At 38.3% G+C, this 12967-nt stretch overlaps 1 protein-coding gene across 3 annotated transcripts in view; it reads right to left on the reverse strand.

The window, feature by feature from the left end:
* Positions 1-12967, reverse strand: part of PTPRB (protein tyrosine phosphatase receptor type B) — a 122908-nt gene that overhangs the window by 102953 nt on the left and 6988 nt on the right. For all 3 annotated transcript variants that reach the window (XM_036917636.2, XM_036917635.2, XM_036917634.2), the window contains exon 3: positions 9712-9968. In XM_036917636.2, the coding sequence (XP_036773531.2) occupies positions 9712-9968 (257 nt within the window). The remainder of the gene's footprint in view (positions 1-9711; positions 9969-12967) is intronic.

The raw sequence follows: 12967 nt of genomic DNA on the forward strand, positions 1-12967 counted from the left end.
AATGATATATGCTGTGGAGGAGTCAAATAATATGGCTGTTTTTTTTTTTTTTCTCAAACAAGACTTCCAGCTCTAGTTGGTGAAAACAATTATTTAAAGTCCAAACAAACATCTCAGATAGTGAATCCCTCTACCCTAAACCTTGCACCAGATATCATGTTATATTTAAAAGACTTAGAGATATCTTTTTTTTTTTTTTTAGGCCCATGCTACATTTCCAATATCTGGCTTTAAATGCTTACAAAACTCCATATATTTTGAGTATTCATATATTCAACTGTTCTCCACCACTTGAACCTTTGTATTACTCTTGGTTTTTCCATCTCCAGGATTCAAAGCTTTGATACTAACTTCCCTCCTCTCATACCGCATCTGCTCTTCATACTACATATGGCTTTTGGTCCTTTGACATTTTATTTTCAAATGTATCTCCTGATGACATTTTCACTTCTACCTAGACTAGACCCAAGAGAGAGTTTCCCCTTAAGCTACTATGTTCCTTTGACCTTCCATCAGATCTACTTTTCCAGTCTCCAAGCCCTAGCTTCCCAGTTTCCCCACCAGAGTGTCAAAGCAAACGGTTACTGAAGTCAGGTAGACTTGAATCAAATTTCATCTCTACTACTAACTAGCTCTTTACTGTCAAACAAATGATTTAACTTCCCTGAACCTATCACCTACTCTAAAACATGAAGACAGTCATTATGAAGTTGGCACTCAATGTTCCTCCTCTTCCTCTAACTTCACTCCAGATCTAATGGATGTTGCTGGAGAAAGTATAGGTTTAAACCCACTCTAAATTCCTACCATTTCATCACACATTAGACTGCTATTCATTTCTTTTTTTTGTGTGTGTGTGAGGGCGTCTCTCATATTTATTGACCAAATGGTTGTTAACAACAATAAAATTCTGTATAGGGGAGTCAATGCTCAATGCACAATCATTAATCCACCCCAAGCCTAATTTTCGTCAGTCTCCAATCTTCTGAAGCATTAGAGATATCTTATAGTGCTTTTTCTTTCAAATCCCACTGAGCTCTCTGGTTACAAGAAGCTGTACAACTGATTGAGAAGATACTGAACAATTTTAGAATGTGTCAAGTAAACTGTGATACAATATTTTGTATTATATGTAATATATATGTATTACATAATATAATGATAAATACATAAATAATGTAAACTATGTATAATAATATGTCAATAATATAAATAATGTGTAAATACAATATGTAAATAATATAAAAACAAATATAAATAAAAAATATAAAAATGCTTATATTTTATATAACATGTATACTTATATATGCATATATAATGTATGTAATGTCTATATTGTGTATGTTTTAATGTATACTATATACATTTATAATATATGATATGCATGTTTTTATATTTATTTCTCAATAAAAATTAAATACAGATGCTAAAGGAAAAAGGACCAACATGCAGCAAACTTAATAAATGTTAGATGACAGGCCAATTCTGATACCTTGTCCTCTGAGGAAATTGCTTTTGTTATACAATGCTCATGTGTGTTTCCCCAGATATTTTGAAAAAGGAGGCCTAGCAATCAGGGAATGTGTCAATTAAAGACAATTACAAGATGGCAAATCCTTTTCTAAGTTTTAATTTGAGCTGGCTCAGTAGTAAATTACTGCAAAAGTGAATATAATTTTAACCTGCCACAGGTGTCATGCATTTAAAAAGAAGTGCATTAAAATTTAAGGTAAGATAATTTTGATAAGTAGTTTTTTTAAAAAAAGACAATGATCAACTTTTTTCTTTAGGGCTATGATTTGGGGATGTTTATATGTCAAGGAATCTTTCTAGTTCCTAGGTCAGTTCTCCAGGAAAATCGAAATAATACAGGCATTCTTGGGGCAGTTGCAAGGATTAAATGAGAAGGTGTATATTATAGGTATAGCACAATCCTTTGCTAAAGGGCTCAACAAATGTTAGATACTAAGATTATTAGTAATAATCATAGTATATGAATATCAGTAAATCATGAATGCTGAGTCCCTAGTAATTCTACAGATGACAAAGTCCACAAATGAAAATGTCTTTCTGAGAACATTCAAATGCTAATAAACTATCATTGCTTTCAATCTTGTAACCAAGAGAAACTCTTCAGTAGATCAGCACAAGACAGGCTGCTCTGACCATTGGCCTGGCCAAGACTTTTTTAAATCCTGGAAGGGAGGGGTGGGAGTGCCGGATATGTCTCTAGCAGCAGGCACAGCATCTCTCTCAGGCACATCTTTAAGGTTTCCTGGTATTTTTTTCTACATCAATTTCTCACCCTCTTCCCCTACCCCAGTTTTTTCTTTTGTTTTGTTTTTTTAATCTGGAGGAAATGGGTTTTGCATAGCTTTTGTTATAGCTTTGTAACCACACAAAAATGAATGCCTTAAAACCAGATGTGTCTGCAAACTAATCATTTTTTCAACTTCAAGAGCTTCTGCTGAATCTTCACTGCCCCTTTTCAGTCCCTACTGCCCCACCCTCAGAAATGAGTCTGCTCCACCAAGGCAAGGTGTTAATGCTTCCGGTAGCAGTGTGGGAGTGGCTGTTATACATTATGGTTTCAGGAGCTAAGTCATGAGTTCCAGAAATATCCAAATCCTAGGAGAGCAGATAAACAAACCATGGCTAACACTGGCTTTAAAGAAAAGGAAAACTGAAAATAAACAATCACCTGTTTCATCTCCCCTAGGAAGTGATGACTGGATGGAAGGTAAAGACTGTCTTCTTTTTTTCTTATATCATGTTGCTAGAATATTATTTCCCATGACCTCTGGAGGTCACAAACAGGGTTCAATATTTGGCCTGCATGTGCATAGTCTGGCTTTTATAGTATAATCTTAACATTATTTTAAAAATTGGAATATGTAGATAATATTGAGAAAAATAGATTTTACATATAAAAAATACAGATTTTGGCTTTTCTTTAAAAAGTCACAAGTTGGAGGCTTGTTGGGCCCACATTCTACCTGCCTCTTCCACACAGCTACCCCATCTTACCTTTCTCTGTTGGATGAGCAAGACACAGGGCATCTTACAGTCCCAGAATGTTCAGGCTGACAGTGATCAAAGTGAAAAATCAAAGGATTTTATCATGTTGTTCAATAATGTAATGATAAAACCATCAGCTACATCATAAGGAAGGAGTCATGTCTCTTCATTATCTCCCTCACATCCCCAAGTATGGAGATTCAATGACTATTTTATACTGATAGAGCAAACATTCCCAGCCCCCTCCACTAACAAAGGGGATGGCTAAATATTTGCAAATCTGAAACAAAATTGTATTATCTGGCTTCTCCACTGCAGACCTGGAACGCTTAGCATCACAGAATCCAAGAATACCTAGCACCTAAGCCTTTGGATAAACCAGTGTCCAGCTGCCCCTGCTCCAAATGGACGGGCTTTGACTGCATGAAAGATCTAATCCTTTTTGAATAATCAGGAGGTCACCCGATTCAGGCCACCAGAGTCAAAACTCTTAGCAGAACATGCTCTTCCAGTATCCTCTCCACAGCTCTGCTGCACTGGGCTGGAAGTAGAGCTTTGCAGAAAGAAGGGCGAACACAAATGTTCATAGCCCCACAGATGGAGAGGGCAAGTTCTCCAAGTGTAGCATCAGCATCGTAAAGCTACACACACGGGTGGGCTTACTGCACCAGATCTATTAGGGATCCAACTCAGAAGAGCTTAGAAGAAAAATCAGGTGCCTCCAGAGTACCTCCCAAATAGGTTAGCCAGTGGGGATTGCAGGTGAATTTAGCAATGGTAGTGTTCTGTTGCCAGCTCCCCAAGAATGTGGGAAGAATGGAAGGGATTTTTAACTTCAAAGCCAGCTCCTGGAATCCACACCATTTCCCCTTTCAGCTGTGAACATGTGAGTGGAATGTGAGTGGAATAAGTGGGTGCCCCAATATGTAGCTGGAGTAAATTGCAGAGATTTAAAGCAGTTAGCAGTCTCTTCCACAGTTTCTTTATCTTATCTGCATACTTATCATCTGGCTGATCTGCCAGCTCTGACTCTTGGCTTTACTGCTCTTTCTTGCAAATTCATCTTATCTTCACTCATGGTGTTTGTGCCCCTTTCCCCTGCCACCCGCTCTCTTCCCTAGTCCATGAAGAAGACAGACAGGTCTTAGTTGAGTGAGCTGCTGTTCTATCCCTAACTCAGTAACATTCCTGGGGTTCTACCCTCTAAATGTCCTAAAGGAAACTGCTCTTACTAGTTTTTTTAACTTTTTTATTTTGAAAAATTTTCAAACTTATACATTGTAAGAATTGTAGAGTGTTTTCACATACCTTACCCAGACCCACTAGTTGATTTTTTAACACTCTCTTTCCATATATATGCTACTTTAATCTGAAACATTTCAGAGTAGTTTGCATATATCCTGAATGAAGTGCATAATCTCAGTTAAGCCATCAAATTCAGGAAATTCAATATTGATATAAGGCTTTCTTTATCTGCAATCTATATTTCAACTTTGTCAATCATCTCAATAATGTCCTTTTTACCATTTTTGTTTTTTTCCTCTAGTAAGAAGCCAACCCAGGATCATATTTAGTTGTCAAATCTCTTAATCCTCTTAAATCTGGAACACTTCCTCAGCCTTCTAAAATGATCTTTATGACATTGACCTTTTGAAAAATATAAATCAGTCATTTCCATAGTATTTCTTCTATTTGCTTTGTCTGATGTTCCCTTGTGATTAGATTTGGGTTATACATCTCCAGCAATACCTTCCCTCTTCTCCTGGGTTCACTGTTTGTTCTAACAAGTTGATTATGCAATTATTCTCTGATGGCTTACAAACCCAATTGCACATTAGAATCAATGGGGAGAATTGTATACTCTTGGTGCTGAGGTCCAACCTCAGTAACTTCTGATTCAATAGGCCTGAGGCAGAAATTTTAGAATCTGTATCTTTAAAAAGCTACCCTGGTGATCCTGATATTTGTAAGGCTGGGGCTGAGCCCACAGACTTCCTATCTCAATTAGGAGTACATCCTCCTTTCTCCTTTGATCTCATTTTCCCTTTCCTTTGTCATTCTCTCCCCACACTGCCTCAGCCCTCCTCTGCCTTGGGAAACCGAAGTGCCAGAGAAGTACTGGCGTGTTAAAGAGCCCACTTTGATGCACATATTCTGTTTCATGGCTGCATTATGTGAGTATGATTTATATTGTGAAAAAATATGAACACAGTATTTTTGTGCACAAAATGGAAAGTAATACAAATCACTTATAATTGAAAGAAAACTAAAGAAAAGTCCCTGAGATATTAAAGCTGGAGAGGGTCGAGTGAATTGTAAATCATATTATGCTATTAGCATATGCCAATCCACTCTAGCTGGCAGACCAAGAGAATTAGGTTTGAATGATGCAAAGTCTAAATTGGGTCTTCAGATACATATCCCTCACACAATCTCTTATACCCTAACATGGCCTTTTCTGAACTATCAGCAGTCTCAGAATCATTTATATTTTGTCCCATTCCCTCTAGACAGTCTAAGAGCCCTAGTTCGTGAGGAATGATTACAGGGCGGTTTCCGCTGCTTTGTTTTGCTATGTCTTTGCACTTCTCCCCAGGAGCCTTGGCCTCAGTAAAGGGGAGTTGTGGGCCCATCTTTAGTTCTGACCACAGGACAGGGGTGGCAGCACAGAGACTCCCTGTGTACTTTGAGTAACACACTAAAGGAGGTTATTCCCGGAGAGTATGAGGGGAGGCGGGGTTTTTCTGTATTTGCATCCTTACTTACTTGGAGGCTCACACTGCACTGTGATCTCTTTGAAGGTCAAATGGAAGGAAGTACAGAACTGTTAAACCTAGACCTACACCACAATGGCTATTCATGAACTGAGGAAATGCAATCCCTCTCCCAGGCCAACGCTGGGGTAGGGTGGGGTGGGGAAGAAGGAGGTGTACCTCCAAACAAGATTTATGGATATTTAGCAGAATCAGAACCAGCCAGGAACATTGTTAATGCATGTTCAACATTTCATCCTCATAGAATTTTTCACATATGATATTAGTTCATCAGATTCTTACAACAACCCCGTGAAGCAGACAGGGTGGAAAGAAACAGTGACGCAAAAACCAGTAGTTAGTATTAATTGTTAACATTGCCAAATACTTATCATGTAATCTACTGAGCTCTTTGCTTAATCAGATTTTAATCCTCACAGCTGTTTTATGAGGCAGATAGAGTAGCCTTCATTATTTTTATTTTAAAGAGGAAGCAAGTATGACTTGAGTTGAATAGCTAGTAGGTGACACCACTAGGATTTAAACCAGATTTCCCTGACACTAGAGCCCTAACTCTTTACCACTGTATTGAACCACCTCCACCAAAGTCATGTGGCTAAGAGGAGAACCAGACTGGACTTCTCAGGAGAGTCTATTGCTCAACAATAAGTGGAGGCTGGTCAGATTTTGAAGGTAAAGTGGACTCCAAGTCCTCCCTCCATGGGGAGGCCACTCTTCTACATTTGACCCTTCCTCTTGCACCCCATTGCTCAGATTCCCTCAGAAGACCGACTTCCTGCTGCCCCAGCCCTGCCTGTCTCATCTTGCCCAGAAGGAATGACTGGTATATGCAGGACACATTTCTGACACCTGTACCTGGCCTGACTTACAATGGGCCATGCACAAGGAGGACACAGTGGTGTGTTACACAGTGATGGACAATGGCTGCAAGTACACACCTCCCAAGGTACATGAAAGGGCTTAGTCCCTGGCACACTAATCTTAGCTATTCTTTCCATCTCCTAGATTCACTTCACTGCAGATACCGTACAGCATCTCTTCATGTTTCCTTCCTCTCAAAGGGACTCTTGAGGAAAGGAAAGACAAAGACAAGCCACTTTCTTTTTGGAAATGTTCTGTAAGTGACATCTCTACCACCACTCCCAGCACTGTGTTCCAACCCCACCTCGTCCTTTGACTGTGGATCTAAAACACTGGGGCCCCTCCATTAAGTGTTAATTAGCAGCAATGACGTAGAATTTCCAAACATTAAACCTTAGTATTTCAACTTTTGTTCTTTCTGCTATAGATTTCTTTTTCACATTAAGTGTTCTAAATTCTGCCTAGTGGCTACATATGTATGAGAACAAAAGGAATGGCAGATAGTTTAGTAGTGTCACTAATTGAAATAGCAAGTAGAAACTAGTGATTGTTTCTGGATGAAGACTATGTTTGAAAGCATATGCTTGAGAACATCAGTATATATTCAATTTCTGTGCATGGGAGAATAATTACAGGGAGATTACATGGTTGAAGTCTTTTCTATATTCTTATTAAAGTGCTGATCCTACACTCAATGATTTTGACTATGTTGTTCTACCTATGTGATTCTATAATACCATCTTTACCTATTTTTCCACATCCTTCAAATGTCTGGCAAATAGTAGGTGCTCAGTAAGTGAGTATGGAATGACTGAAGGGATAAAATTCCCAAGTTTCTTTAAAAGGCTAATTTTAGGTAAAAATTAAAAGCACTTTCTAACTCTTCATCTTGCCCCATCCTAGTTCCTCTACCTCCCCCCAACTCTCCCCAACACACCTCTTAGATTAACTCCTACACTTTAAGCTCAGTTCAGGTATTTCTTCCCCAGAGGACATTGCCTGATATCTTCACACCAGTCAGGAACCTTGCTTTTGTATTCCAAGAAATCCTGGGTATATCTCTATTTTCTCAACACCACAGCAGATGGTGAAATCCTTGAAGGCAACAATTTTGTCATTCATCTTTGTGTCCCAGTGAAAAATACAGTAACTGTTATTAAATCTGAAATGCTTAGTAAGGACCAAGTGCTGTAGCAAGCATTTTCACATGCACTGTCTCTCCCAGTCCTTGAAACAGCCCTCAAAGGTACAGGTTCCATTGTATAGATGAGAAAACTGAGGCTTAGAAAGTTTAAGTAACTTGCAAGGTCACTAGCTAGTAAGAGGCAGAGTCAGGGCTTTGACCTCAAAGTCTGAGTTCTCAATTACTCTGTTCTGACACTAGTTAGGTCCTTACAGAACATTTGTTGAGTTGATGAACATTTTCCAAAGCCAGTAAATTGAACAGTCATCAATGCCTCTTCCTCTTTCTTATCTTACAGTTTTTCTTGGTGATAAGGGAAGTTGAAGGGTGACTAAGAGATGAAGTCGGGGGAATTAGAAAGAAGGGAGAAAAAGGAACAGGATAATTAGCCTTGAATGAATGATAACACTATATATATAAGACAACAGAAACATATTAAATACTAGATCCATACAAACTTTAAAACACCTAGGCAATAAAAAAAGCACAGCTACTCAACATGACCAGCACACCTGGACACTGACAGCAGATGGGTCATCTGCTACCCGAGTGCTCACCAATTTCTACCCGCTTCCATACCACTTCAATTGACTCATTTCCCTAGCATCCCATCCCATTTCACTATTCCACTCCACCATGCTCTGCCCCATCCACTGCTCTCTGTTCCATTTCACTCCACTCCATTCCATTTCCTGTCTTCCCCCACAACTTTCCAGATATGAACCATAGTGATCAAATTGTGGGGAGGGGGAGCAAAAAGGCAAGTGGGAGTAAGAGAATTTGGATATATTCCCTTTCCCTACTTCCCCAAACTGGGTGGAGTGATGGGAGAGGAGCAACTAACATTTAAATTGATCTTAGAGTTTGGGTTATCTTTGTTATCCATTTTGTTTTGAGTGTTGACTTTTAAAGTGATTTTAAAAATGCCCAGAAAAGTCATGAGGACTGCCTAAATTCTATTCAGAGGCAAGGGAAGAACTAGGTTGCAGAGAAGATTTATAGTAAAGGAAAGGTGGGGATATAAATAAAGTCCTATTAGTCATTCAATGTACTGGTTGTATTTGTTTTGTGATCAATAATGAAGTATGCGCTCACTAGTAAAGAACCCTGCGCAGTATTAAATTTTGCACAATGAGAAAGAAACCAGGACACTAAAATAGATGGTAAGTGATATGCATAGGGTTGGACTTTCACTTTCTTTAAATTATTTGGGTTGCTTGTACAGTTAAACACTGCAAAATGAAACCTTAGCTTTTTATTTTATTTGCCTTTATTACACTGTTTTGGCCTAAAATGGTGGCCTAAAACCCTGAATGGAAAGCAGAACCGAAGAGATGAACAACTGAAACCAAACCATTGTATGAGCAGACTCTAAACATCGTGGCCACTCGACCCTCTGATGATCTATCCTCTTGTGGATGCAGAGCAGAAAGTGGTACGTGGCCAGGTTCACAAATCAATTATAGTAATTTCTGAGCCTCCCATTGCTCTGCTTCTCTTTCCCCTCCCTTATGAGCATGATGATGATACATATGCAGGGGAATCAACAAAGTTCTGGTTTCAATTCCTATTTCTTGGTTTTAGATTATGTGTAAGACTATGAACCCTGACTTTGGTCAGAAATGTGGCCAACCTACAGGAGTGAAGTTATGACATGGCAGTCTAATTACCTTCACTTTATAAAGATGGAGACTTTTTAGTTCTCTCTTGAAGATTTTCTTACTGCACAAAATGCATTCATACACAATTAGCAGCTAGGACACAGAGCACCTATCACTTACTTGAGTAGCAGTATATCCAGCCAAGCAAGTCTTTTCAAGTGATGGACTTTCTGAGACCTTCACAAGCCACACTCCAAGCCCTTTCTCCCCTTACCTCTTCTGTGGTGATGGAGACAGGTGGAATGGTCCAGGGAGCCCAAGATGCCTCTGCAATTCCAGTCATCTGCAGATTGGGGTGCTGCCTCTCGCTGCTGGTTTGGCTGTAGTTTTCTGTGGTACTTCTGGTGAAGACCTCTGTGGTATTCTTAATCATGTGTTCCAGGCTATATGGAACTGCCTTAAGAGTAGTGGGGATTTGAGGAGGAGCCGTGTTTCTAGCACTCCTGACTGAAATTTCTGCTCCCAGGCCAGCTAAGGTGAAGAAAGGACAGTTGCTAAAATTATCTTCAGGCTCTATGGCTTGCTCACATTAAAAGCAATTTTACTTAGAATAAGAAGACCTCTTTCATAGCAGGCATATGGATAAGCTTTAGTTATATGAAAAATCAAAGATACTTTGAGTGTAAATGTCTGGTTCACCCATCTTTTACCCATCTACCAATTTTATAGGGTGGAGAGTTGAGGGAAGTGCGCTATCCAAAAAAAACCCCAGCACTGTGTGGAAGATTAAATTTACTCTATGAACATTTAGGGGGTCACTAACTTTGCTTCAGGGTGTCCATGAATCTCTAAAAACTTCCTGTAAAATTCTGACTATGTGTTTATGTGCCCTCTTCTTCTGTGAGGAACTTTATCTTTCTTCAACTTCTCAAAGGGGTCATTAAACAAAACACCAGGTGGAGAATCACTGTTAATAACTTGCCTTAACTTTGTCATGAACCCTTTGCAGTAACATTTCTTTTACCATACTGCAAACCCTAATTGTGTGAGCATAAATCATGGGAGAGTTGTGTTTTCTAAGCCACTGTCTTCTGGAAGAAGAGTGAATTGATCTGAAATTTATGAGCTGGTGGGATTAATTTATATCTTCACTTGGCAAGGCTGAATTGTCCATACTTAAAAAAAAAGGGTTTGTAGAGGAGATTCATTTAGTCATACATTTATCACATGCTCTCCATCTCTTGGGGATTGCGCTAAAATGCAAATTCTGATTCAGTAAAGATTGTTAGAATTAGCACTCCTAACAAATTCTCAGGTGATGCCGATCCTAATGGTCCTTGGCCCACACATTGTGCGGCAAGGCCTAGAGAACGATTGTATGATGTCAAGCATTTGAAAGGTCTGTAAATTATGGCCTGAAAGGTATGTTTAGATACTTCCATCAATTCCATAATGCATCAGCGTTTCCCAGGTTATAAAATCTTGCCCAATTAGACAACCATAACTTTGAAGAGTTTCTGGATTAAACACTGGAAGAAGAAAAAGATTCATTTTTTACTACTACTTTACTGGTTCATTCAAACAACTACTCATTAAGCAACTACTATGTGCTAGTTGGAGGCCCCCCAAAGAGGCTAGTAAAAATTACATTGTCCCTGTTCTGCTCCACCTCATTGACCCCTCTTGAGTCATATTCATTTCCATCTCAATTTCAATTGACTAACATATTTCATATGATAATGTGTGTAGAGAAGAGTGGGATAAGGCACAAAAAGATGATCAAAATGGAAAAGGTTTTTCTGTAAAACTTAGCATAATGCAAACATTAGCAGTTCTCTTAAAAGTTAGTAACATACTCATGACTATTAAGCATCTTTTCTTTGAGATGTAGAGGGTTGGGCAAGGCACCCTGTACATAAGGTTGCCAGATTTGGCAAGTAAAAATACATGAAGCCCAGTTAAATTAGAATTTCAGATGAATAATTAATAAATCAGTAAATTTAGTATATCCCAGATATACAATATTACAAAGATTATATTATATATTACTATATTGTGTATTAGGAATAGACTTAAGCTAAAAAATTATTTGTCATGTATCAAATTCAAATGTAACTGGATGTTGTATATTTTGTCTGGCAACCCTACCCATATACCTACAAGTTTTAGTCTTTAATAGATTTTTGGACATTCCCCTTTTTTGTTTGTTTTTTTCCTTCTGAATCCTGTGTCAAAATTACTGCCACTGTGCCCAAGTTAGCCACTCTGAACATCAACCAGGAGATTTACTTGTCCCTGGGTGTTTTCCACATGACAAACCCAACTGTACTCTTTGTAGTATTCCTTTACAATAAACCCCAAGAAGAGGTCTTAACTCTACAGTTTTAACTGAGTTAGGTGCTTTTAAGTAGGCATTTGCCTATGGTTGGAAAGTAAAAGTTTCTGTATATGGAGTTTAATATTTTGCCTATTTTGAGCTTTGGCTAAGCTGAGCCTTTGAGTTGATTACCACCTATGACAATTTTTGCTTTCAGACCTTCAAAAAAAAAAAGTAACAATGGGGATACGAGGACAAAAACAAGCTTCCAAATATCTAGCATGTAGTTACTTGTCTGAGCATGTCAACCTATGCTTATTCATCTTCACGAAGGAGAAGCTGGTAAGTTCTCATCGTAAGAACATTTTTTTAAGTCAACTTACATAATTAATTCAATAAATGAAACAGAACTCTCCTAAATTAGGTAAATAATCAAAACAGTCTTGAAATTTCTTCTGCAAATGACATAGCTTATTACCTTTGTGTGTAGCTTTGGAATATGTTATGGAACAGTTTTCAGTCTTCTGTAATGGTCTTTAATTAACCTCCTAAGTTTATTTTTAAAACATTGCCAACCAATAAGTCCATTTTCACTTCAGGTCACTATCTTTTTTACCAAAGAAAGAATCTACAAAATATCGAAGTCCAGTATCCCATTATTTTGTGTCTGTTTTTAACTTGTGTTATTCTAGAAGAAGGAAAGACTTAATATCCAATTTCCAAATTTTGTGTATTTTAAAGCATCAGACTCTTCTTTGAAGTTTGTTGGAATAGTGAAGCCTTGGCCCTCTTCCTAGGACTAGTGATTTAGCAGACGCAGTGTGGTACTCAGCACCTGCGTGCCTAACAAGTGTCTCCGCTGATTCTAACGTATATCTAAGTCTGTGGTTTTATCCGTCCACACAGTATGAGCCCAAACGGAATCTAATCGTTCCTTATGGAGATATTGAAGGAGTATAAAGTAGATGGGAGGAAAGAAAACCCATTATGGGAATACATAAGGCAATCAAACTAGTTCATCTTTTCATCTTCTGAACTTTATTAAAATGGATGCTCTAAAGTTATACTAAAAATAGTTAAGTTTTTTGATGTTTTGGTAGCTGCAAATTTTTCTGATGTTCTTTAAGAAGGTATGTACATTTTACAGTTCGTGAAAGAGCAAGATATGTTTTGACAAATGCATGGAAAAGTTCTTACACAATGGAACAATATG

This window comes from Manis pentadactyla, chromosome 10, assembly GCF_030020395.1.
Source record: "Manis pentadactyla isolate mManPen7 chromosome 10, mManPen7.hap1, whole genome shotgun sequence".
NCBI classification, from domain to species: Eukaryota; Metazoa; Chordata; class Mammalia; order Pholidota; family Manidae; genus Manis; species Manis pentadactyla.